General features: G+C 38.9%; 1 protein-coding gene across 8 annotated transcripts in view; it reads left to right on the top strand.

Moving 5' to 3' along the window:
* The window catches only part of Esco1 (establishment of sister chromatid cohesion N-acetyltransferase 1), a 65,464-nt gene that overhangs the window by 16,460 nt on the left and 21,341 nt on the right, over positions 1–27,663 (top strand). For all 8 annotated transcript variants that reach the window (XR_013045955.1, XR_013045953.1, XR_013045954.1 and 5 more), the window contains 6 exons: positions 5,789–5,891; positions 6,365–8,494; positions 14,221–14,332; positions 16,616–16,679; positions 19,643–19,757; positions 22,917–23,048. Coding sequence is in view for 5 of the 8 variants with exons in the window: in XM_042264273.2 (XP_042120207.1) it covers positions 6,959–8,494; positions 14,221–14,332; positions 16,616–16,679; positions 19,643–19,757; positions 22,917–23,048 (1,959 nt within the window). In the remaining 3 variants the exon portion in view is untranslated. The remainder of the gene's footprint in view (positions 1–5,788; positions 5,892–6,364; positions 8,495–14,220; positions 14,333–16,615; positions 16,680–19,642; positions 19,758–22,916; positions 23,049–27,663) is intronic.

The raw sequence follows: 27,663 nt of genomic DNA, 5'->3' as shown, positions 1-27,663 counted from the left end.
CCTGTATCCTCTGGAAGATCGTATTCATGGCTGACTTGGACCTTGCTATGTCGGCTAAGCTGGCTTTGATCTGAGTGCTGAGATTAAAGGTGTGCATACCACACCCAGCTTAAAATTTCTATTTTGTGTTTTATCGATGGGTGTTTTACCTATGTGTATGTCTGCTTTTGGAGGTCACAAGAGGGAATCAGATCCTGCAGCTGGAGTTATAGAAGGCTGTGAGCTGCCCTGAAGGTGCTGGGAACCTAGGCTGATCCTCTGGAAGGGCAGCCAGTGCTCTTAACTGCTGTCTCTTAGCTCCTATAGCTTTCCACACATTCATTCATTTATTATTTATTTATTGTGTACACAGATGTATGTATGTGCCTGCCAGATTATGTGCATGGAGGTCAGAGAAATCAGTTCTCTAGTTCTACCATATGGGTTCTGGAGATCAAAGTGAGGTCAGGCTTTAGGCTTGGTATCAGATGCCTATTTCTGCTGACTCATCTTGTGTGAATGTAGTACAACATTTCAGTAGCTATGTAATGAAAAGTATGCTTTTCTCCTGCTCCTAACACTGGCCCCACAGTTTTTCCAGAAATCATCACTGTCTCCTCCTACAGTCCTCCAGTCACTGTGTGCATAAACATGGGTGTGTGTGTTGCTTCCTCCACGTAACTGCATGAAGTTCACCCTGTTCTTTATCTTGCCTTTTTGGTTTAATTATGGTTTTTGGCTGTTGGAACCTATCAGTTTTAGCTTATTTGTTGAACACCTGTATCAGAGTATGATTATATGATAAATTTTAGTTTTTTAAATTTGATTTCTTAAAGACTAAATTTTGTGTATTTTGATGGACACTTGTGGAAATCAACATCACATTCAAAATAAGAACATTTTCATCACCCCTTAGATTACATCATTTCCTCCCTGACATTTAACCCTTGGCTACATCTGATCTGCTTTCTGTCACTGTGAAACTTGACTTTTTTATAATTTCATGAAAAGTAGACTCTTACAGTGTGTGTTTGTGTATAGCTTCTGCTGCTCAGCATGGTTATGAGAGTCACCCTTGTTCTTTATACTAGTATGTTCTTTTGTTTACTGGGTAGTTTCTACTGTAGTGATATGTTATTCTTGTCTATCCCCACATAACTTAACGAGTTGTCTCTCAGGTACTTTGGGTTGTTTTCAGATTTTGGTTATGGTACATGAAGCTGTTTTGAAAATTTTTGAACCAGTCTTTATTGTGTGTGGACTTATGTGGATTATTAAAGATCTTCCTGCCTAAACTTTGATTAGAGCCAAGATTTTCTCTTTCCTTTTTTTTTTTCCAAAGAAGTTTGGTAACTTTACATTTAGGTCTTTGATCAACCTGAAATTACTTTTGTGGATTGTCTGAGGTAAGGGATGATGAAGATGGTATTGATGAAGATGTTCTTGCTTTTCTTTCTTTTTTTGGTTTTTCGAGACAGGGTTTCTCTGTAGCTTTGCACCTTTTCTGGAACTGGCTTTGGAGACCAGGCTGGTCTCGAACTCACAGAGATCCGCCTGCCTCTGCCTCCCCAGTGCTGGGATTAAAGGCGTGCGCCACCACCTCCCGGCTGTTCTTGCTTTTCTTATTTTCCTGTTTCTACTGCTGCTTCCTATCTGTCCAGTACTAGTGCTTTTCCATTTGTTAAAGACCAGTTTCCATTGGTTTGTTGTGTTGAAACCTGATTTGATCCTCACGTAGTACACAGGCCTGTAATCCCAGCTCTTAGAAAGTTGAAGCCTGTGAGGCCCTACACCAGCCAGGGTCTGAGTTGGTGTCTGTGGCTCTTGTGACGATTGAGGGCCCTGTGGATGCTCAGAGTCTGGTCGGCCACCTGAGACCGTGTTGGTGTCTGAGGGCCATGCTGTTGCGGGGCAGTGGTAATGTCTTAGCCTGACCTGCAGCTGTGGACTGAGTCTCTGTATCTTTTGATCTCTGTGGCCCGTGTTACCACAGTGGCTATAGGAACAATGCATGTTGAAATCTGAGGGCCGAGTCTAGCTTAAACCTGTCCTCACTGTCCCCCTGTGGCATGGGCCTAGAAGAGCTGGCTCTGCCTCTTGCCCAAGGACAGTAGTCTCAGAGGCCTTGGACTGACATAATCATCTACTATCCAGACTCACATCCAAGATTTTGAGTTAGCCCACTCCAGTCTCTACCCATCTATGACCTACGGGAATCTGTGGGGACTGGTCCTGTGAACTGTAGCTGCAAGATCTCCACGACTAGGGGCAGCAGCAGGGTGTCGGAGAGCAGTTTCGGTGAGAGTCCAGTATTGATGGTGTGCTAGAAGCCAGAGGCCTTGAACCAGACCAATAACTCATTGCAATGAACATTTGCAAGGAAAGCTGAGTGGATATGTATGACATACTTGCTCCTAATGTCACTAAGGTGCATGAAGAGGTGTTGGACAGGCAGGAAAAAGGGAGGAGTGAAGTGGTCTTTTTGTTTGGCTTTGTTTTTAATTTATGAAAAAACATTTTTATTGGTGTTCTTACCTGTATGTACGTCTGTGTGAGGGTGGTGGATCTTGGAGTTACAGACAGTTGTCAGCTGCCATGTGGGTACTGGGAATTGAACCCCAGTTCTCTGGAAGAGCAGTCAGTGCTCTTAACTGCTGAGCCATTTCTCCAGCCCCTTTAATTAATATTTTTTAAATTTTCTTTTGTCGGGGATGTTATGGGGATGAGGGGTGGATATGAAGGGACTGGGAAATGAGTGGGATTGGGGTGCATGATGTGAAATTTCCAAAGAATCAATAAGAAATTATGTTTAAAAAAAAAAAAAAGGAAGTTGAGGCAGGATTAATGATAGTTCAAGGTAAGCTTGGGCTGTATACTGAGACCCTGTTGGAGGAGTGGGAATGAAATGTTTGTGGATCTGCTTCTCCATTCTATGTTTTTCTCTCTGTCCTTGTCAGTGTTATGTTGATTTATAGTAAGCTTGGAAATGGGTTATTGTCAATGTTTCATCAGCCCCTTTTTTGGTAGGGAGAGGGCACTATTGGAGATTGAATTTAGGGCCTCACACACAATAGGCAGGTACAACTTTGCTTTTTTACTTTTTAAAATATTTACTTATTTTTTTTTTTTGGTTTTTTCGAGACAGGGTTTCTCTGCGTAGCTTTGCGCCTTTCCTGGAGCTCACTTGGTAGCCCAGGCTGGCCTCGAACTCACAGAGATCCGCCTGGCTCTGCCTCCCAAGTGCTGGGATTAAAGGCGTGCGCCACCACGCCCGGCTTTATTTACTTATTTTTATGTGTATATGTATCTTGTGCCCATGGAGGCCAGAAGAGGGCATAGGATCCCCTGAAACTGGAGTCATAGGTGGTTTTAAGCTGCTTGATGGGTTCTGGGAATTGAATCCAGGTCCTTTGCCAGAGCCAAATGCTCCTTACTGCTGAACTGTCTCTTCAGCTCTTTTGTTTTTTGAGACAGGGTTTCTCTATGTTGCCCTGGCTGTGCGGGATCTTGCTCTGTAGACCAGGCTGGGCTCAAGCTCAGGGGTCCAACCTGTCTGTGCTCCTGAGTGCTGTGATTAATAGTGTGCTCCACTATGAGGCCTGGTTTTCTCTTTTTAAAGTAGTCCTTTGGCTTTTATACATGATTCACATGTCCATATATATATATATATATTTTTCTTTTGAGACAGAATCTCATGTAGTCAAGGTGACTGTTCACAAGCTTGCTATATAGCCTAGCATGACCTTGGACTTTTGAGCCTCCCATTTCTATTTGCAATTGATGGGATTACATTCATGCACTGCCAAGATCACTTTAAAAACAAAATTATTTTTTTGGGCTGGCATGGTGGTGTACTCCTTAGGCAGATTTCTATGAGTTCCTAGGCGACCAAAATTGTGTGGTGTGGTAGTTTGAATAAAAATGGCCCTCATAGGCTCATAATGGTTAGTCATCAAGGAGAGAAACTCTTTGATAGGATAACAGGATAATAATGATTAGGATATTTCTGTGTTAGAGGAAGTGTGTCTCTGGTGGTAGGCTTCGAGGTGTCAAGAGCCCATGCCAAGGCTATAGTCTCCTCCTCTCTGCCTGTGGATCATGATGTAGCTCTTAGCTACTCCCCATTACCTGCTTGCACATTGACACCATGAGGATAATGGACTAAGCCTTTGAAACTGTAAGCATGCCCTCAATTAAATGCTTTCTTTTATAAGAGTCGTCTTAACCAAAAAAAAAGAGTTGCCTTGTTCATGTGTCTCTTCACAGCAATAGAACAGTGACTAAGACACATCTAAAATAAAATGAATTTGAAATAAAATTTTAAATTGGGGTGTCACTTTGTATATGAAAAGCTTGTGGGACTTGCTGAGAATTAAGTTGAATCTTGGAACTACTTTAACACAGTTGCATGGTATTCTATTGTATAATTGTCATCAATGATAGAAGCAGTATTACAGTGGTACTTATTTGTTGGGGTAGTTTGTTGAAATGGTATTGAAGTCAACTTTGTGATTATATGTACCTATGCATTCATATAGGAATATTTGTAAAGTCCTGGAAATAAATTTTTTTGAAATTCAGTATTTATGGTTTTTATTTGGTCTGTGTATGTGTAGAGTATGTGGGTATACATGTTTATATGTGTGCATGGGCATATATGTGTGGATACCAGAGGTTGACACACAGTGACTTTCTGTATTGTTCTTCCCCTTATTTTTTACTTATTTAGAGACAAGGGTCTCACAGTGTAGCTCTGACTGTCTTAGAGCTCACTATGTAGACCAGGCTGGCCTTGACTCACAGAGATTCACTTGCCTCTGCCTCCCGCGAGTGCTGGGATTAAAGGCATGCTCCACCATGCCTGGCTTCCTATTGGTGGTTCTTTAGGGACTTATTTATTTATTTTTTAAAAAATTATTTATTCATTTTTTATTTATGTACATGTGCCTTTGTGAGCTTATGTGCACATATTCTTGCAGGTGCACAGAGGCCAGAGAACATTGAATGCTCTTGAACTGGATTTAAAGATAGTTGTGAGCTGCCTTATGTGGAAACTGGAAACTGAACCTGGGTCCTTTGCAAGAGCAATAATTGTTCTTAACCATTGGGCCATTTCCCCATTGTCTTTAGTCTTTTAGTTTTTTTAATATCCTATTCTGTTTGTTTGTTTGTTTATTATTTGAGGCAGGGTTTCCTGTAGCTTGAGGATGGCCTTGAAATCCTAATCAACCTGCCTTTATTTCCAAGTGCTGGAATTACAGACTTGTACCGCTACACCTGACTTTGAGGGGCTATGGATCAAAGTCCAATGGGGTTTTGTGCATTCTAGGCAATCACTCTACCAAGTGAGCTACATTACCAGCTCTTAATGTCTTTTTTACTTCTATTTACTATTTCAGTATTGTTCATTTAGTTCATAGATTTTCTTCTTTACCTACTAAATGCTTTTAATTAAATCAGCTTTACTTATATGTCTCATTTTTTCTACCTATATATATGTAGTTTTTCCTCATGAAATTTTGCTTTGTTTAATACATTTAATGTTTACATTGTGAATTGTTTTTATATTTTAAAACTTTTTTCCAAAGTATATAATGGATGTATACTGTTTAAATGGATGCATGTACCATAGTGTTCTTCAAAATAGAAATAATGAAATTGAATGCTATGTGTAAAATGAGCTTTGATAAATAATAGACTAATGGTTGGTCAGGGTAGAGTTATAGGATATTTGATGAGAGGTTAGTTGATGATTACATCTTTATCTTTTTAAACATTTTAAGTAGGTTTTTGTTTGTTTGTGTTTTAGGCGCTGTATAATATGTTAAGAAGAGATTATAAGGAATGGTGTTAGCAGATTATCTTGAGTTATGGTGGCTGAAACATCAGTTCTATCTTGTGGGAAAAGAACTGTAAGTGAATCTCAAGAGATAGGTTAATTTTTAAGTTTATTCTGTATTTTTAATAGGACAAATTGCTATTGAAGAATATATTTGGGAGGGGTTGGAGAAGTGGCTCAGTGGTTTAGAATAGTTGTTGCACTTGCAGAGGACCTGAGTTCTATGCCCAGCACCCACATGTTGACTCACAACCATCCAGATCATTGGTACCTCCTGTTCTAGGGGATCCAATGTCCCTTTCTGACCTATGGGCACCAAGTATGCATGTGGTACATATATTCAGGCAAAATATTTATACATTTAAAATAAGTGTAAAAAATAGAAAAATATATTTGGGGAGATTTCATTGTGTTATTCTAAAGAATGTAGTATAAAAGAAGGAGTTAAATTTTATTTAAATTGAGGTATTTCTCTGCATAGTATTATCATTGACCTGCTTCTTGGATTAAATAAAACTTAATGTCTTTTTTTGTTTAATTTTTCAGAAATGGCAGCATAAAAGGAAATTTATATTAATAGAGTACTTTACGAAGCGAAGGAAATTAAATAGCCACAAACCAACACACTTGGAAACCAAGGAAAGAAACCTGTTAGCCATAAGACATGTTACAAGTGCATCAGCGTCCAGTAGCTGTAGCCTTCAGAAGAAAAAAGTTGTCAGAAATTTTGTCAAAGCAGACAGGTCAGTGATAAATAACTCCTAGTAATAGGGTTAGGCCTGAAACTAAAGTAATTAAAACAAATTGGATCTGAATGAAGTTTATTTTCATTAAAAAATTAAAAAACTTCTGAAAATATTAAATTAGAATTAAATTTTCTTCAGATTTCCATTTCCCTACTCAGCAAAATCATAAAGCAAATATCTTGCAGCATTTACGCCAGCTTTTTTCATGTCTTAGGAATTTCAGAGAGCAACCTTACTTGAAACAACCTGATATTTCTGTTGGAAATGTACATCAGTATAAGTTAAATTTGGTTTTTAAGATCTACTCAGTAATAATACTAAGTACTTAGCATCTGCATCTACCTGGATACAGTCCTCAAAAACTTCTCAGAAAGGAAGACATTACTCAGGAATAATGTCCATTCAGGAGAAATCAAAACAAAATTCCTCCAAAGTTACTAAAGAAATTGAAGATGAGAATTTAGAACTAGAAATTCAAAGTTCTCAAAACAGTCTAGCAAAGAAACCAGGTTCCAAGGAAGCTGTAAAGGCACTGGTTAGATCCTCCAACGAGAGTAAAATAAATCATCCTGAATTGGGAAAACGAATGAATACAAGGTCAGCATCAGCAGCTGATAAAAATGCAACTAAATCCATTAATAATAATATGGTAACTGTGAAGGGACAATCACAAGAATCTACAAAAAAGAAGAGATTATGTCAGGAAAAATTAGTGCTTGGAACCTTCAAAGGAAACGAGCAACTTAACCGGAGATCACAAAGACTACAACAGTTAAGTGAGTGTTCAACCAGGTCTTTGCGCAGTAGAGAGATTCAGAGTCAGATTCAGGCAGTGACACAGAATTTGCAGCCAACAAGAAGAGAACAGTGTAACAGTACTCAAAGTAAATCTAATAAAGTTACAGTAAATCAAAAGCATGTGAAAAGAAAAGTGCTTGAAATAAAGTCTGATTGTAAGGAGGACAGAAATTCAGTTACGAATGAAGTAATAAATTCTCCCAAAGGAAAGAAGCTCAAAGTACAACACGAGACAGCCTATACTTGTAGTTCTCAGTGCATTCCAGGATCTGAAAAGTGTTTCCAGAAGACTGTTAGAAAAGAAGAATCAAAACCTGTGCCTGTAACTTCTGAGGTTAGAAAATTAAAAACAGCTACTTCAGTGGTCTCTAAAAAGAATGAACCAAGGAAATCAGCTCATACTCAAGTAAATACTAGCACAAAATCCCCCCAAATTCCACAGCCATTAGTGCCTGAACAAAGTATTGATCCTGAATTGGAGCAAGCTGGAAAGAGCAAGCGAGGTAGCATTCTCCAACTTTGTGAAGAAATTGCTGGTGAAATTGAATCAGATACTGTAGAGGTGAAAAGGGAATGGTCACACATGGCAAGTGTAAAGGAGGAGAAGCCTGCAGATGTCAAACCGGAAGGGACTGATGCTGAACCACAAATGCTCCATCAGAAAGAAACAAACCAGGATGTGCAGTGTAACCGTTTCTTCCCCAGTAGGAAAACAAAGCCTGTGAAATGCATACTAAATGGAATAAATAGCTCTACTAAGAGGAACTCCAACTGGACTAAAATTAAACTCTCAAAATTTAACTCTGTGCAGCAACATAAATTGGACTCTCAAGTATCTCCTAAATTGGGCTTATTACGAACTGGTTTTTCACCACCAGTTTTAGAAATGCCTCATCCAGTGTCTCAAAGTACATTTTTAGAGATGAAACCACATAGTAATGTAACTTGCCAACAGGATAAAATGAAAGGAATTAAGTCTGAAGAAGTTAAAATTAATAATATTGCAATTGAAATTAATAAAGCCACGAAAGGGGCTCCTGGAAATTGTCATTTGGATAATCATATTAAACCCTCTCCTGACTCACCATTGGATAATCAGATGAAACATTCTTGTGAGTCAGCACCAGATAAGGTAATCATCTTTATTATGTGTGATAGAGGTGCCACGTTCTTTCTTCTTATAACTTTATGAAGCATTTTATATCAAGATACTGATAAAGTTGTTAACTGTCTTAGAGTGATGAAACTGAGCAACTCAGAATGTTTCACCTTTATGTATATGCTACTCATGTTTCCATGTTTTTTTTTTTTTTTGTTTTTTTTTTACCATTTTTATCTTATGGAAAGCATAAGTGGAATTCTAGCTTTTAAACTTATCACACAAAAGTAGTTCCTTTTTAAGAAAGTTTAATTTTAACAACGGAAAGCACATCTCTTAGTGATTTAAATCTAGAACTTAGAACTTGTGCCCATTTCTGAGATATTAAGTTTTTGGGTTGGAGTTATATAGTTCAGTAGTAGAGGGCTTGCCTAGCATGTGTGAGTCCTTGTCCCCCTACCCCACAAAAGAAATCTTCAAGTTTATTCAACTGTGATAAAACAACCTCTGTTTTAGCTGAAGAAATGTAAAAGGTAAATATCTTTAAAATAATGCCTTTGTGTTGATCTTATGGCAATTTTGAACAGCTGGCAAAGGAAGTTTCTAAAAGTATAAATCAACATTTTAAGAGAAGAATTATAGTGGTTTTCCTTTTTTGTGGTGCTGAGAATCAAACCAAGATGAGTCTTTTTTTTTTTTTTTTCCTTCCTCTGGAGCTGAGGACCAAACCCAGGTCCTTACGCTTGCTAGGCAAGCGCTCTACCACAGAGCTAAATCCCCAACCCCAGATGAGTCTTACATAGATTTGGTAATCCTTACCACCACTAAACTCTATCTACCAAATCAAAAATGAATGAAAAAATAATTGAAAACCAGAGCTCTATATCTTGAATATCTAATGCTTGCCTGGAGAAATTATTTTCAACTTTTATGAAAGTGGATGAGGCCTTTTCTTTCTAAGGTAATTTCTAAGGTAATTACCTGTAGAACTTGAGTACTCTCTATAATACAAGTGTATTTATATTAATTATTTACTTCTATGGGAAAACAGCAGAATGTGAAATGAGGGTCACATATGGTGATAGATTTTAGGACTAGTATGTAAGTATTCTAATTCTCAACACAGAGTTCCTCATACACCATACCCTGATACCTCATACACCATACCCTGATACCCTGAACATGAGAAAATCAGATGAGCCAAGAGGTCATTGTTAATAGACATAAGTCACTGTGAAGTTTTCAGAATACTTAAGTTTCATTTTAGAGACATTTGGGCTATGACCAGACTTGAATAAGATTGAATTTATGCAAATGCTATGAAAATCGGTGCCCATTGTTCCAGGATTGCAAACCAAAGTGAACTTAAAAAGAACAGATGCTAGTTGGTGTTTTTAGATTGAATTTTCTGTATGAATGAATATGAAAGCATCAATTAAAAGATGATCATTCAAAATGTTTAATAAATAGATAATGGCAGCAATTAGAAGTAAGCAGTGAATAGTATTATGAGCAAGCAATAGGGTTGGAAACGTAGTTTAATGGTAGGGTTCTTGCCTAACATGTAATGTGCTGGGTCTAGTTCCAGATCAATGCGGGAAAATGAGGCTTTGTATTTGGGGTTGTGTCCAAGTGTGACAGTTGAGTGTATCTTGTAACTCCGCTGCACAGATGCGCTTCAAACTTCAAGAGGTGGTGAATGAGAAGGGCAAGAAACCAAATCCATTTCTCTGGACTAAGCTGCACTCGAACACTAATGTTTAGACATTGTCTGGCCCTTTCTAACACCCTGCTTAGTGAAAAGTACTTGAGTTCTTCAGTGTAAGGAACAGTCTAGAAACCTGATGCTGTGTTAAAATTTGTTTGTATGTTTTGAAATTCTTATTCAGATTTTAATAGCAGTCAATGTTTCACTCATCTACTATTCATATTTGATAAAATGAGAATTTTTTAAAATTTACTTCAAATTATTTAAAGTAAAGCAAATTGGATCTGGGGGCACAGCCCTGAAATCTCAGCTTCTTAGAAACCAAGACAGGAGGAAAGGTTTGTTCAAGGCCCCTCTTAAGTTAAAAGTGCTTCTGAGCTTCCTGACAATTTCTGATTTTATTTTTATGATTTTATATACACATGTACAAAGAATACTTTGCTTTGTATGTATTTTAAATTTTATATAAATAGTATTTTGTATATATGTAAAACTTTTTGAATTTGGTTTTGTGCAATCATTTGATATATGAATATTATTAATAGCTACAAAAGAATTTATTGTCAGTTTGTCTTTTTCTTTAATAAAGGACTTTTAGATTGTAAATTTTTTTTATATGAGCAGTGTGCTCACATTATCATGTGATGAAGAAAAGTGATAGTCACCATTTCATTTCAGAGCATTCTTCAGTACCTGCTCTTCTGGGTTACTATATAGAAGAGGATATGTTTCCTGCTTTAAGGAGTTTTATATAATGTGGCTGGGTGGTGCAGGCTTTTAATCCAGCACAATTTATATTGTAGCATTCACTTAGATTTATTTATTTATTTTTGGTTTTTTCGAGACAGGGTTTCTCTGTGTAGCCATGGCTCTCTTGGAATTAGCTCTATAGACCAAGCTGCCCTCGGAACTCACAGAGATTGCCTGCCTCTGCCTCCCAAGCTCTGGGATCAGAGGCATTCACCAACCCTGTGGGTCACTTAGAGATTTTTTATACCTTTTTAAACATCAAGGAGGGAGGTAGAATGGCTTAACTCCCCTTGTAGTTTCTGTTTAATGAATGTTGCCTCTGTTGCAGGTAAGGAAACTCAGAAATCTGTTACAGTGTGCACTGTAAATTGTTATGCATATATTTCAGATAAGAAAAGTGATGCTTGCCGGGGATTGGTGGCACATAACTTTAATCCCAGCACTCTCGAGGCAGCGGTGGCCAGGTCTCTGAGTTTGAGGCCAGCCTGGTCTATAGAGTGAGTTTCAGACAGCCAGGGCTACACAGATAATCCCTCAGGAAGAAAAAAAGAGAAAAGTAGATTTGAATATTTAAGTAACTTAACTTGAGTGACTTAACCTAAATGATTAAATGACAAACTAAAGTTAGGGTGGCTGGCCAGGTTTAGGGCTGGATACAACTCAGTGGCAAAGCGCATGCTAGCCTGGACAAGGTTATAGGTTTAATCCTCAGTACTGACAAAAAATTCAGAAAGATTTCTATTAGTAGGATAGAGGAATGCAAACAAACTTACAAAACAAAAACAGGGTCTCACTATATAGTGCTGGCTAGTCTGGAACTTACTCTGTAGACCAGGCTAGCTTTGAACTCACAGAGATTTACTTGTTTCTGCCTCGAGTGCTGGGATTAAAGGTATGTGCCACCACACCCAGCTCTTCCATTTTTTAGAAGATCTATTTTTATTTATGTGTGTATGTCTTTGTAAGTGAATACTGTGTGTGTGTGTGTGTGCAGGTGCCTGAGGCCAGAGGCGGGGAGAAGGAGAATCCAGTGAGCTGGAGTCAGTTGTGAGCTACAGGATGTGGGTGATAGGAACTGTACTCAGATTCTCTGGAAGAGCAGCTGAGTTATCTCTCCAGCCCTTTCTTTGTTCCATTTTTATGTGTGTGTGTGTGTGTGTGTGTGTGTGTGTGTGTGTGTGTGTGTGTGTATGCATATTTGCATGTGTGGGCATATGGAGGCTCGTGGTTGATGAAAATCATCCTAAGTCACGTCTACTTTAGTCAATGAAATGGGATCTCAGTCAAATCCAGAGCAGAGTGTGTCTATACAGCTGGTCTCACCACCCAGATTGCTCAGGGGACTCTCTCTCCTGTCTCTGCCATTTGAGGTGAGAATTATAGGAAGGAGGGCTGCTGTATCCTGCTGGCATTTAAGGCTTCTGGTAATCTGAATTTGGTTCTCATATTTGCTAACAAGTGCTTTAACCAGAGCCATTTTCCCAGTTCCAAATAGGAACATCAGTTATTTCAAATCAACTTACTAACATTTTATTAGTGGAGAAAGACTCACTAATAATGTGATTGTTCTCATTAAAAAGTTTTCACTCTAATTGGCTTTTGGGAGGGAGAAACATGAGGGTGACTTGAGACAGGGTCCTGCCATGTAGCCCATAGGAGCCTTGAACTCGGAATCCTGCTTCAGCCTCTTGGGTGTCCTAGGATTATAGTTATGTGTGCCATTACACCTGGCTTTCGTTTTTAATTAAAACAAAAACCAAACAAACAAAAAAACAGGCTGGGTGATGGTGGCATACACCTTTAATGCCAGCACTCAGGAGGCAGAGGCAGGTGGATCTCTGTGAGTTTGAGGCCAACCTGGTCTACAAAGTGAGTTCCAGGATGGCCAGGGCGGTTACACATAGAAACCCTGTCTTAAAAAAAAGAAAAAAAAAGAAAAAGAAAAAGAAAGAAAGAAAGGAAAGAAAGAAAAAAAAGCAAAAACAAAACAAATAAAAAAATCTACCAACAAAAACTCCATGTTTTTTTTTTTGTTTTGTTTTTTTGTGTGTTTTTTTCCCCCCCCTTTCGGAGCTGAGGACTGAATCCAAGCCCTTGCGCCCTACCACTGAGCTAAATCCCCAACCCCCAAAATTCCATGTTTTAAAGTAGCATCCATGTTTTAAAGTAGCATTGTGGGCTGGAGAGATGAATGGCTAAGAGTGCATACTGTTCTTGGAGAAGAACTGAGTTTAGTTCCCAGCACCCACATCAGGATGCTCATAACAGGCTGGTAATTTCAGTTTGTACTTCATTGGCTCCAATGCTTAAATGTGAACTCTGCTAAAACACACAGAAATTAGTGTTACAAGGTACCCATGAAGTTGATTCCATGAGATAACCAACTTTGATAGAATTGGAAGTATATAATCTTGTTACTAATGGTCTATCTGCTTTGAGAAAGTTCTGAATTGAAGATTCTAGGTAATGAAAAGATAATTATAATATGGTCTTTGTTTTTAAAAAAAGTGAGAAGTGCGTGAAAAAGTGGATGATGGTGGTAATTGGAAAAAATTGGGGAAAGTCTCATGAAAGAGGTTAATTTTTAAGTGATGAGTTGAAATTTTATAAGGGAAAAGATAACTCTAGTCTGTTCAGGACAACATAGAAGTTTAATGTGAAACATATAGATTATCTAATATTAATGGAACAGAAAGAAACAATTAAAATTGACTTTAATATATTTTACTTGGTCTGTTATATAAAGATACTGTCAATTTAACGTTTGTGTGTATGTGCTGAAGTTTTTATATCTGACTTGATATATGTTTACTACACGTCTCAAACCATATTACATTTCAAGTACCCAAAGTGTCCAGTAACCATGGTGGTGGGTACCATATTGGACAGTACAGTACTGACGTATACTTTGAGGAGAGGCATAGAGCTAGGTGACTGTGGAAGATACTTAAACTTTTAAAAAAGTGTTTTGGTGTTTGTTGAGGTAGGGACTCAACTTTGTAGCCCTTACCGTCCCAGAATTTCCTACATAGACCAGGATGGCCTTGAACGAACAGATATGCCTGCCTCTGCCTGCTGAGTGCTGGGATTAATGATCCAGTGAGCTGTTTTAAATTTAGCATGGGACTAATGGTAATTGATGGTAAGATGGTAACTTGTTGCAATATCATGAATGAACTATAGACATATCTATGAGAATATAAAGTATTATCTTAAAAACATTTTTAATAGGTAGAATTAGCTGAAAATGTATTAAAATAAGTCCCAGAGATTGACTTAAAAACATGGCATGTGTGTTCAGAATTCCAGCTTATGTTCAGCATCTGAGGTGGAGAATAGCTCATTAGAAGACACTGCTGCTGCTTCAGCTCTTCCCAGTCAAGCCAAGATTGATGGAGACAGAAAGTTTCCAGGTAATACTTTGACATTTTTATTTGAACTTTACAATGTTCAAATGCTGTATTTGTTACTGTTAGAGAAAATTTTCATGTGAAATAGGCCTGTTGACGATTGTTATGTTTTGGGTTTTGGGTGTTTTTTTTTTTTTGTGGTTTTTCAAGACAGGGTTTCTCTGTGTAACAGCTCTGGCTGTCCTGGAATCCCCTTTGTAGACTGGGCTGGCCTTGAACCCACTGGGCTGGCCTCGAACCCACAGCTCTGCTTCCTGAGTGCTGGGATTAAAGGCATGTGCTACCATGCCCGGTTGTTTTGTTTTGGTTTTTTGTTTTTTTTTTAATAGATTTATTTTACTTTGTGTATGCATATGTGTGTGTCCATTTAGTCCAGAAGAGAGCAACAGATCCCCTGACCTGGAGTTATAGGTGGTTGAGAGACTGTGCAGTATGGGTGCTGGGACTGGAACTTGTACCCTCTGTAAGAACAGTAAGTGCTCTTAGCCACTGAGTCATTTCTCTAGCCCTTTGGTGTGGTGTTTTTTTTTTTTTTTTGTTGTTGTTGTTTTGTTTTGTTTTGTTGGCTTTTGTGAGACAGAGTTTCTCTGTATGGCTCAAAGTCCTGGAACTTACTCTGAGGACCAGACTGGCCTCCAACTCAAGAGAGCCACCTGCTTCTGTCTCCTTAGTGCTGGGATTAGAGGTGTGCACTGCCACCACCCTGCCTTCTTGGTGTGGTTCTTAAGTTTGTGGTTATCATTAATTCTTTCAGGGGAATTGCTTCTATTGACTGTCTTGTAGCAGTACCTAAATACTATCTTTTGCCTGCCTACCAAAAGTTCTTTTGTTTTGGTAGCTCCTATTTTGAATTTTGAAGAAGTGTCCCTTAATGAATTGCTTAAGTTGGGTGTAGAAACTTATTTCTCAGATTTTACCTGCTGTTTGTGCTTTACTGTTGTGGGTTTTTCTCTTTAACCCTCAGTACTCAGTGTCTTTGAATTATGGATTTATCTATGCTTCATATTTTCCACTTATACTATACAAAAGTCTTACCTATTTTATCTGTCTGTCTGTCTTCTTCTGAGACAGGGTTTCATTGTCTAGCCCTGGCTGTCCTGGAACTCACTCTGTAGACCAGGCTGGCCTCAAACTCAAGAGATCCACCTGCCTCTACCTCTGGACACGGACAGGATTGACAGATTGATAGCTCTTTCTCGATTCCGGAGGCCTCTACCTCCGGGTGCCACGGCCACCCGCCTCAATTTACCTAATTTCAGCAATCATTAACAAATATTGAATAAAAAAAAATTGGCTCAATGCCTGCATGACTAAATTCTAAACAGAAATAAATGAAAACATTTTGTTTAAAACTGTTTTTTTTTAGAATCTTAACTATATAAATAATTAAATTCAATGATGAAGGCACTTTCTTTTTCAGTAAATGGGTTTCTTCTCCTGTTTGTATTACACTCTGAGTGAAATCTAGGCACTCAGTAACAGCTGTGATCCCTGACCTCAGCACTTTGCTCCAAGTACACTTTTCTGTAGAGGAAAGAATGCAATTAGAGCTCTAGCTACTCTGTTGCTTCATTTGACATAGGTGAGCAAATATCTATCCAACAGTTCAAATGACATTAAAACTCACTGAGGTTATAAGAATAAAGCTTTTGGGCGGGGTGGTGGTGGTACACACCTTTAATCCTAGCACTTGAGAAGCAGAAGCAGGCGCATCTCGGAGTTCAAGGCCAGCGTGGTCTACAGAGTGAGTTCTAGGATAGCCAGGGCTACATAGAGAAACCTTGAAAAAAACAAAACAAACAAAAACAATAGAGATAAACTGAATCCTCTAGACCTCTTTGCAGCTCCTTAGTCTGACTTTGTATAGTACAGAGCTTTTCTGCCTCATTTGGAAAGGTAATTTCCAAAAGGGAGGTTCTAATTTTATTAGATGTTTATTTTTAAATTTATTTTGAGATTATAATTATTTTTCCATTCCCTTTCCTTTCTCCAGTACTCCTATATACCCCTCCATGATCTTTTTCACATTCATGGCCTCATTAAAATAACTTCAGGAGAGATGGCTCAGCAGTTAAGAACACTGGCTGCTCTTCTTAGAGGGACCCCGTTCACAGCACCCACATAGTGGCTCACAGCTATCTATAATTCCAGTCCCAGAGGATATGATGCCCTCTTCTGGCCTCTGAGGGCCTGCACATACATGTAGGCATGAAATACTTACTGATATATGTAAAAATAAATCTTTAAAAACTGTTTACACAATCCATGTTCTTTATTAACTCACAGGTTCAGCTCCTAAGCAGCCTCATAGTGTACTCAGTAATGAAGCGTCTATCAACAGCAAGTCCAGGTAAGGCATCACTTTCATTTAAAACACTATACTTGAGAGTTCTTAGAGAGACTTGTCATAACAGCCAATGCTAGTAATCATCATTTACTCACATTTCTTTTTTTTTTTTTTTGTTTTTTTTTTTGTTTTTTTTTTTTCGAGACAGGGTTTCTCTGTGTAGCTTTGCACCTTTCCTGGAACTCACTTGGTAGCCCAGGCTGGCCTCGAACTCACAGAGATCCGCCTGGCTCTGCCTCCCAAGTGCTGGGATTAAAGGCGTGCGCCACCACCGCCCGGCTACTCACATTTCTTGTTGAAATTTTTCCTTCTTCTTTCTTCTCCTCCTCTTCCTTCTTCTCCTTCTTCTCTTCCTCCTCCTTTTTTTCTCCTCCCCCAGAGTTTCTCTGTGTAGCCCTGGTTGTCCTGAACTGTCCTGTCCTGTAGGCCAGGCTAGCCTTGAACTCAGGAATCCTCCTTCCTCTGCCTCCTGAGTGTTGGGATTAAAGGTGTGCGCTACCACTGTCCTTGAACTTTTTCTATGCCTATTCACATTAATAACCTTTTAAAAAACTTTTCGTTTGTTTGGGTTGTTTTGTTTTTTTGTTTGTTTGCTTTTTTTTTTTTTTTTCTTCAAGACAGGGTTTCTTTGTAGTTTTGGCGTCTGTCCTGGACCTTGCACTGTAGACCAGGCTGGCCTCCAACTCACAGAGATTCACTTGGCTCTGCCTCATCCACTCCCCACCCCCCAAACCTCCTGAGTGCTGGAATTAAAGACGTGTGCCACCACCGCCCGGCACTAAATACTTTTTTCTAAAGATCATGTGCTCTGAGCATATTTTTCTACCTTCCTACCTCATCTAAATTCTACATTTTGATTTCCTTGTGAGAGCTTTTCTTGGTCTCTTCAGCAGCTGTCTACTTAATGGACATTCTGCTGGTCTGTAGCTTTTCCTCTGAGACAGCAGGAGTAACAGCTTACTCAGTGAAGACATGCTGTCTTTGCCCACTCGTGTGAGTGTGTATGTGGGTGACTTCCCAATTGCAGAACTTAGTCTTCATTTTCTCGTTCTTGTCTGCACAATTGTTCTGCTTTAGGCTGCCAGGAGTAGTGTTTTCCCTTCACTCTTTGAACTACTAGGTGTCATAGGTATGTAAGAGTGTGTTAGTAAAGGAAAGGTTCTGTCTTGAATGCCAATGGTAAGTCCATTTGATTTACTTGCCTGATCACCAAGTAGCCTTCAGGACAAACTGAAGTGATGTAGGTGGCTAAAACTATTAAAACTAAGGCATTCAAACAATAGGATACCCTGCAATTTTGTTTATTGATAATTAGTAGCTTTCTTTTCCTTTTGACTTAATTAATTTTTTCCCCCCTGGTTTTTTGAGTCAGGGTTTGACTCTGCAGCCCTGGTTGTCCTGGAACTCACTTTGTAGAGCAGGCTGGCCTTGAACTCATAGAGATCCACTTGCCTCTGCGATCTGAGTGCTGGGATTAGAGTGCACCCCCACCCCCTGGCTTTTGACATAATAATACATACTTATGAGATACACTGTGATCTTTCAATATAGGTATCTAATGTGTAACGATTGAATAAAAGTAATTGTCAGTCATCACCTCAAATATGTCATTTCTTTGTGTAGGAAACAGTGGCAGTCCTTTCATAACTATTTTGAAACACACAGTTGTCTCGTGTGCTATGAATATTAGAAGTTATTTCTTCTTTTCAGCTGCGTCCTGCTCCTCACCTGTCAGTCCCCCTGACTCCATCTTCAGACTTCTCTTTTCACAGCCTAGTTTTGGCAACTACTATTACTATGAAGTTAACCTTTTAGCTCCATATGTGAGACCATACAATGTTTGCTTTTCTACCCTTGATGAGTTCACGTAACATAATACCCTCTAGGAGTGTCTGTGCTGCTGCAAATGTCAAGATTTCTTTTTTTCTCTCTCCATCCTCTTCTTGTTTTTGAACTTGTAATGAGAAGAAAAAATACTATGGGGCTCAGAAATACCGTGCTCTGTGCTGTGCACCATTGGAAGAGAGCTGGGTCACACATGGCGTAACTAGTTAACAGATTGTATCTCCATAGATACAGACAGTCACAAAATGCCAGCATGGCTGCTAGCAAGGTTATTTTTGGGTTTCCTCGGTCACTCAGCAGCATTTTGGGGATCCCATGCCTGATGGGGGGAAAATGACCAGGCACTGCAGTATGCCCTCCAGTACATCCACTTCAAGCAATACACCCATCATAGTCATAGCCCTCAGGTGGTTCTTTGGTTACCTAGGACAGGTTTACTGTGTCTGCTGCCTGCACAAACACCACCCATTTCACTTTGGGGATCATTGCTGCCGCAAAGTCAGGGTCGATGAACTCCATGGGGTTGATGCAGACCTCTGGGGCCTACCCATGCAGCAAAAAGTGTCATGTGCCTGTACCTTACATAATACTCAGTTGTGTATATATACCACATTTTAGTTACAATATATAAGATATTTAAGTCAATTTTAGGATTTGCCTAGTTTATTTGAATTTTTTTTAACAATTTATTTATTTTTATTTTATTTTTATTTTATGTGCATTAGTGTTTTGCTTGCATGTATGTCTGGGTGAGGGTGTCGGATCCCCTGGAACTGGAGTTACAGACATTTGAGAGCTGCCATGTGGGTTTTGGGAATTGAACCCGGGACCTCTGGAAGAGCAGTCAGTGCTCTTAACCTCTGAGCCATCTCTCCAGCCCCAGTTTATTTGATTTTTATAATTTCCTTTTTAAATTTGATACTGGGTGTTGAACCTAGCCTAGGGCCTTGTGCATGTATTTTGTCATGGATTACATCTGCAAAGAAGAGCTCACTGATTTTTAAGAGGTTATCTTTTTCCTCCTTAAATTGAAATTTGTTGTATAGAAATGTGTTTTTGTCTTTAATGATTGACATTATATGGATGTATAATATCCAATAATTTCTTTTTTTTTTTTTAAGGGATATACCACCAAATCATTCTCAGCTGAAGTATAATTCTCATTTGGAGATAACAATTCCAAAGGCTTTGAAACTGAAAGAATCAGAGAAAGTGGATGAAAAACAGCTTGTCATAGTAAGTAGACAACTTAGCTATTGGTAAAGTGTTGTTGTAAATTAATTGTTTATGTAAGGTTCTTTTTTTTTTTTTTTAATTCTGAGACAGAGTTTCACTATGTAGCCCTGGCTGTCCTGGAATTTGCTCTATAGACCAGGCTGGCCTCAAACTCAGAGATCTGCCTGCCTCTGCCTCTTGAGTGCCGGGATTAAAGGAGTGTGCCACCATCCAGTGCAAGGTTCTTAAAATACAAATTAATTTTTTTTCTTGGTCATTGTAAAGTTTCATTATAGAAAGCATTCCTGTTATTATTATAATCCCTTCCCACAATAAATAATATTTCAATTTCCTTGTTTCTGGTTTTATTCATAACAAATTATTACACTTTTTAAAAAACATCTATTTCCCCTTTTTTTGGTTTTTTTGAGACAGGGTTTGTCTGTGTTGCCTTGGCTCTCCTGGAACTCACTCTGTAGGTCAGACTGGCTCCTGCCTCTGCCTCCGAGTGCTGGGATTCAAGGTGTGCACCACCATCTGGCTCTATTGCTTTCTTAGATGAGTAGCTTGATCACTACCTCCTCCCAGAAGTTTAATTTTAAAATGACGTGGAACTTAGTAAAAATAACTATGTTTGTGTAGCATATCTACACAGTGCCAAAGGATAGAAGAAAGTTGGCTGTCCATTGGTAGATGAGTGTATAATCACAAGGGTTAGTAAGGTCAGCCTTACAAAGAGAAATCCCTACACTCTGCAGCATGGATGAGCCTGTCAGTCACAGAAAAGACAATGAATGACCTTGGGATTTTACTCATGGGAGGTGCCAAGAAAGGATGGTGACTGCTAGAGATATGGAGGGATGGGAGAATGGGAAGATACTGTTTGGGTGTAGAGTTTAGTTTTGCAATGAAGAAAGTTTGAGATTGTTTGTATAGCAGTGTGAATAAAAACAGATACTGTCAGCCAGGCGGTGGTGGTACACACCTTTAAATTTAATCACAACACTCAGGAAGCAGAGGCAGGTGGATCTCTGAGTTTGAGGCCATCCTGGTCTATGAAGCTAGTTCCTGGACAGCCAGAGCTACACAGAGAAACCCCATCTCGAAAGAACAAAAACAAAAAATTTAAGTTATGTTTTAGTGTATGTGTGCATACATGTATGCATGTGCTTGAGCATGTATATACCTGTGCCATGGTGCATGCTCAGTGGTGGTCAGTAGACACCAGTTGGGAATTGATTCTCCTCTTCTTCCACGTGGGTCCTGGAAGAGTCTGCAATACATTATTGTCTCTAGTTTGCAATTACTTTAAATATGAAATATAAATTAACTTTCCTGTAGAGATTATTTATTATTTGGTGCCTTTGGACTAAGTTTATATTGATATATATTTTCTCAGTTCTTTTAAATGTAGTAAGCTCTTGAACAAGTCAACAGGTTATTAAAATGGAAAAAATTTTTTTTCTTTTTTCTTTTTTTAAATTTTATTTTACAATACCATTCAGTTCTACATAATCAGCCACGGTTTCCCTATTCTCCCCCCTCCTACCCCCCATTATCACCTCCTCCAGGGCAAATCCTCCCCCGAGGACTGCGATCAACCTGGTAGACTCAGTCCAGGCAGGTCCAGTCCCTTCCTCCCAGACTGAGCCAAGTGTCCCTGCATAAGCTCCAGGTTTCAAGCAGCCAACTCATGCAATGAGCACAGGACTTGGTCCCACTGCCTAGTTGTCTCTCAAACAGATCAACCCAATCAACTGTCTCACCTATTCAGAGGGCCTGATCCAGCTGGGGGCCCCTCAGCCTTTGGTTCATAGTTCATGTGTTTCCATTCATTTGGCTATTTTTTTTTTTCAATAATTGAGTAAAACCGAAATTTATTATAAGCCACAGTCGTCCTAGGGACCTCCATGCTATATATATATATATATATATATATATATATATATATATATATATATATATATATATATGGCCTCCATGGTTCTATGGGTTGTGGTCTGATTGTTCTTTATTTTATATCTAGAATCCACTTATGAGTGAGTACATACCATGACTGTCTTTCTGGGTTTGGGTTACCTCACTCAGTATGATTTTTTCTAGTTCCATCCATTTGCCTGCAAATTTCATGCTTTCATTGTTTTTCTCCGCTGAGTAGTACTCCATTGTGTATATGTACCACATTTTTTTCATCCATTCTTCCATTGACAGGCATCTAGGTTGTTTTCAGGTTCTGGCTATTACAAATAGTGCTGCTATGAACATAGCTGAGCATGTATCTTTATGGTATGAATCAGCATTCCTTGGGTATATGCCCAAGAGTGGGATGGCTGGGTCTTGAGGTAGTTCCTAATTTTCTGAGAAACCGCCATACTGATTTCCACAGTGGTCGTACAAGTTTACATTCCCACCAACAGTGGAGGAGTGTTCCCTTTGCTCCACATCCTCTCCAACATTGACTGTCATTGGTGTTTTTGATTGTAGCCATTCTGACAGGTGTAAGGTGGTATCTCAGAGTTGTTTTGATTTGCATTTCTCTGATGATTAAGGATGTTGAACATTTCTTTAAATGTCTTTCAGCCATTTGTGATTTTTGTTTTGTGAATTCTCTGTTTAGCTTTTTAGCCCATTTTTTAATTGGACCGTTCAGTATTTTGATGTCTAGTTTCTTGAGTTTTTTATATACTGTGGAGATCAATCCTCTGTCAGATGTGGGGTTGGTGAAGATCTTTTCCCTAAAATGGAAAAATTTTATGTGTTCCATGTATGAGTGCCTGTGTGTGAAGGACAGAGTCTGTAAAGGTGTTGTTAGTGTCTTCCCACCTTAGTTTTGAGGCAGGGTCTCTGACTGACCATGGAGCTCATCGACTCAGTGAGGCTGTGGCCAGTAAACTCCAGGGCTGGATTTTGAGGCTTGTGTTAGTGCAGTAGCTTTTTTAGATCATTTTTTAATTTATTATAACTAAGAGAGAGAACACACTGGTGTCCACGTGGAGGTCAGAGCACGGATATACTGCACACAGATTTTAGACTTCATTACTTATTTTTTGTAAGAAACCTAAACATTGCTCATAAATTAAGCAGTTCATATTTTATGGTCACATTATAGTTTTGGAGGCTGTGTTCAGAATTAGTTACTTTGGCGAGGAAGAAAACGTTTTGTTTGTTTTTTATAAATAGGATGCAGGACACAAAAGATTTGGAGCAGTGTCCTGTAATATCTGTGGAATGCTTTATACAGCTTCAAATCCAGAAGATGAAACCCAGCACCTGCTTTTCCACAACCAGTTCATAAGTGCTGTAAAGTATGTGGTAAGTAGACTTTGTGAATTAAAGCATACATTGCAGGTAATTAGGTCAGGTTCCTAATGAAATGAATTGCCAAATTTAAGTCATTGAAATTTTTTTGTTCTTAGTGGTCAATAATATACACAAAGCACACATAGCAAGCATAGATACTGGCTTCTTTTACAACGAAGTCAAATATAAAACCAGAGAATTTATCCCAACAAGTTGATATTGTGGGATTTTTAACTTAGGTTATTTTTTCAGTGTAACTGGTTTTCAAAAAGTCATTGTACCTTTCTAACTGTTAATTAATTAGCTTGTGTATAGTTCTTAAAATTTTCCTTTGATTTTAATAATTACTGTGGATAATCTATATTAAATATTCATGTTGCTTAGTGAAATCTGTATTATATATCTTGTCAAATAGGTGGTTTGGGAACTCTGCTGTTATTAGAGTTTGTCTTTATGAAGTTAAAAAAGAATTCTAGCACATTTTAAAATAAAGTAAATATGGTTTAGTGTAAAAAGGTATTTGAGTACAAAATAAACTTGATCGTAAGTGCATGTAAGGCATAATAGGTTTGTTTAATATTTGCTTCTGGAAAGAGCAAATTTGTTAGCAGTTTTGACCAATTTCAGATATTTGTAAAAGGATAATTTAGTATAATTGTTGTTTGCCTGAAACTGAAATGGATTCTTTTTTTCTACACGTTGCCTTCTGTACTGTACACTGACATAATGAGACAGACCTCCAGGATATCATCTGAGTTGAGCTCACGGTTCATTTCATTAGGTACTAGATCCTGGATCACTTCAAGGTCTTGAGAGCCTCCTCTCTAAATTCACATATTTACTTGGCTTTAGTTCATTGATTTATGTTCATTCCTTCATGGTTGAGCCGTTTATCATTTTTCCACTGTTACTGCTACCCAGGCTAGTTTGGTTCCCTACTCTGCTTATCCTTGGTATTCCTTCTTTCTTTTCCTTTCTCTTTCTTTCTTTCTTTCTTTCTTTCTTTCTTTCTTTCTTTCTTTCTTTCTTTCTTTCTTTCTTTCTTTCTTTCTTTCTTCCTTCCTTCCTTCCTTCCTTCCTTCCTTCCTTCCTTCCTTCCTTCCTTCCTTCCTTCCTTCCTTCCTTCCTTCCTTCCTTCCTTCCTTCCTTCCTTCCTTCTCTCTCTCTCTCTTTCTTCTTCTTTTTTTTTTGGTTTTTCGAGATAGGGTTTCTCTATGTAGCTTTGCGCCGTTCTTGGGACTTGCTTTGTAGACCAGACTGGCCTGAACTCGGAGAGATCCGCCTGGCTCTGCCTCCTGAGTGTTTGGATTAAAGGTGTACGCCACCACCGCCCGGCGCCATTTAGTTTCTTAAAAGTATAAAAAATACTATATTTAAAAGGCTTAACTGTTCACTTTAGGAAAATTCTTGGTTTCTGAGGGGAACAGAAACAATTCATTCAAGAAATAGGTGCTCTGCTTTCCTCAGGGTTCTGTGAGAAGATGGTTCAGGGTACGCAGTGCAGTCATCACCTGGACCGTCCCCGAGTGTCCTACAAAGCGTCGGTGTACTGTCATAACCCAGGGAAGATGGCCTCCTGGTTCCAGCCCATGTTGTCACTCCTCCTCACATGAGCACAGCTAGTTACTGTTTCGTTTTTTTTGAGATGAGTTCAAGAGAAGGAACTCAATTTAGCAGCTGTTCTTGGCAGAGTCAATGTCCTTAACTTCCTGCTGTTTTGAAATGTGGTGGTGGCACAAGCCTTTAATCCCAGCACTCAAGAGACAGAAGCAGGCAGATCTCTGTGAGTTCAAGGCCAGCTTAGTCTACAGAGTGAGTTCCAGGACAGTTAGGATACACAGAGAAACCCTGTCTCAAAAGTAATAATAAAAAAATTACAAAAAGAAAGAAATGTAGATCTACTTAGTTTGAGATAGAGACTATTTCAAAACATCGCATTATTATTTTATAGCATATATAGAGAGGTTTAAAAAAGGCCTTTCCATTATATTTGATCAGCTCTAGATTTTGGGTTGTGATACTAAAATAATTTGTTAGCCACCTATACTGTGCCTGGCAGAGTACTTGTCAGTCATTTTATGTTTTCTGTGTAGAAGGATGTAGAAGAGAAGTCGTTTGGTGCTTGGCTTAATTCATGCTAAGTGGACAGTGTTCAGGGAGTGGAACTAAAAGTTCACTCTAGCTAAACTACGTGGCGTGAAATAGTGGCTTAGTGCAGTGACACACGTTTGGATGCCAGCTCTAGCTGGGCGGACGGTATGAGGATCACTCCCGGTCCGAGGCCAGGCTAGTGCCTCTGTGAGTTCTAGGCCACCCAGGGATATGCACCAGCACCTGGTCTGGAAACACCAAAGTAAACATGCAAATTGATAGTTTAGAAAAATCAGTTAATTAGAAGCATTTTTTTTTTTGTCTTGTTTTTTTGAGTCAAGGTGTCTATATAGCCCTGGCTGTCCTGGAACTCGTTATGTAGACCAAGCTGGACTCAAACTCACAGAGATCCACCTGCCCTCTGACTCCTGAGTGCCAGGATTAAAGGTGTATGTCACCATTCCTGGCCAATTAGAAACATTATTAAAAAGTAAATAATATTTTTTATGTATCTGGATGAAAAAGAATCTGTTAAACACATAATAATCAAATACAACAAGAAATGGCTTATATCCACTTATTTAATGGCTTATTTATCCATTTATTCATTCACCCATTTGTTTGTTTGTCTGTTTATTTATTTATTTATGACAGGGTCTCACTATGTAGACCAGGCTGGCCTGGAACTTAAAGAGATCTACCTGCCTTTGTCTCCTCAATTCTGGGATTAAAGGTGTATGGGCCCATGCCTGGCTAATATCCTATATTTTTAAGAGGTTTAACTAAAATTTAAATTATATAGTTAGGATAGAAATTGATGCTTACGCTGGGCAGTGGTGGCGCATGCCTTTAATCAATCCCAGCACTCGGGAGGCAAAGCTAGGTGGATCTCTGAGTTTGAGGCCAGCCTGGACTACCAAGTGAGTTCCAGGAAAGGAGCAAAGCTACACAGAGAAACCCTGTCTTGAAAAACCAAAAAAGAAAGAAAGAAAAAAGAAAAAGAAATTGATGCTTACATATCCAATTTTCAGTTGATTAAAATATTTCCTTTTCCTTATCTCTGACATTCTTGTGGTTTGTGGGTAGATTACACAGATAATTTCTTTCTCAACTTCTTCATTTTACTCTATCTGCCTCATTGATGCCATTTTAAGAAATGGGCTCTATCTGACATAATAGGAACTATGAGGAAGGAGCCTTTAGAATCTCAGGGAGAGACTCATATTTGGACCTAGAAACTCCTGTTTTCTTGGTGTACAGTACTTTAAAGTGTGAAGGGTAAGCAGGAAGAACCAGGGAGCCATCAGACACTATCAGAAATTCAGTTTCTTGTTGCCCTGTCAGAAGATAAATAATGTGTGGGTTGTTTGCAGAGAGACCACTCTTAGGACTGTGTAATTCACCCTGTATGCTTGGGATCCAAGTTTGAAAGAAATGAGAAGTTAGCAATTACAGATTGAAGTAACTATTAAGCATTAAGCCAACATTCAGTATACAACTATTTAAATGAGTAATAAGTATACTTTATAGTATAGAAGTGGCCAGGAAACACTTGTTAGGACAGTGGTCAGAAGAGAGACTTGTTTTTATTGGTGGAGAAGAATTTTAAAGACAAATGTAGAAGGCCAACTATGGGTGTTAACATAGTACAGCTAAAGAAAGGGACAGAAAATGTTAATCTTTGTGGGAGCCATGGCCATATGTTTTTGACTGAAGCAAAGGATTTTTGTAGATAATGAGATAAGAAAAATAAGTGAGATTGTGATATTTTGATTTTGAATGCTATTTGGAATTCTTTCTATTCTTTCAGATGCTGAAGAATTTTGAGTTCCATGAATGATATTTTGGAACTCACTTTGTAGACCAGGCTGGCCTTGAACTCTCAGAGATCCACCTGTCTCTGCCTCCCAAGTGCTGGGATTAAAGGTGCTTGCCACAAACACTGCCCTGCCATGAGTGTTATTTTTAAAAAAATCCTATACTAGCCGGGTGGTGGTGGTGGTGGTGGTGGTGGTGGTGGTGGTGTCGGTGTCGGTGTCGGTGTCGGTGTCGTCGTCGTCGTCGTCGGTGGCGGCGGCGGCGGCGGCGTCGCCTTTAATCCCAGCACTGGGAGACAGAGGCAGGCGGATCGTTGTGAGTTCAAGGCCAGCCTGGTCTACAAAGCGAGTTCCAGGAAAGGCGCAAAACTATATAGAGAAATCCTGTCTCGAAAAAACAAAACAAAACAAAACAAAAAAAAATCCTATAGTAAAAATTTGGTGAAATATAGGGAGAGAGATATTTCATTGTGGGGTGAGAGCCATAAATAAATAGGCTTAAGATGTGCATTGTGCTGAATTAATATGGCATTGATAGATACAAGAATGGGGGTGGGGGCTGACCACAAGAGGAACTTGGGGCAAAGATTGACAGATTTCCAAGTGACTACAGAACTATGCTGTCCAGCATGGTAGCCAGTAAGCCACATAAAATTAAAAATGCTGAACCTCAATCACAGTTGCCAGTGCATAGTCGGCTAGAAGTTTCCATGTTGGAT

Source organism: Peromyscus maniculatus, chromosome 19 (genome assembly GCF_049852395.1).
Source record: "Peromyscus maniculatus bairdii isolate BWxNUB_F1_BW_parent chromosome 19, HU_Pman_BW_mat_3.1, whole genome shotgun sequence".
NCBI classification, from domain to species: domain Eukaryota; kingdom Metazoa; phylum Chordata; class Mammalia; order Rodentia; family Cricetidae; genus Peromyscus; species Peromyscus maniculatus.
Note: the sequence above shows the minus strand (reverse complement) of the source record. Positions and strands in the feature narration are given on the sequence as shown.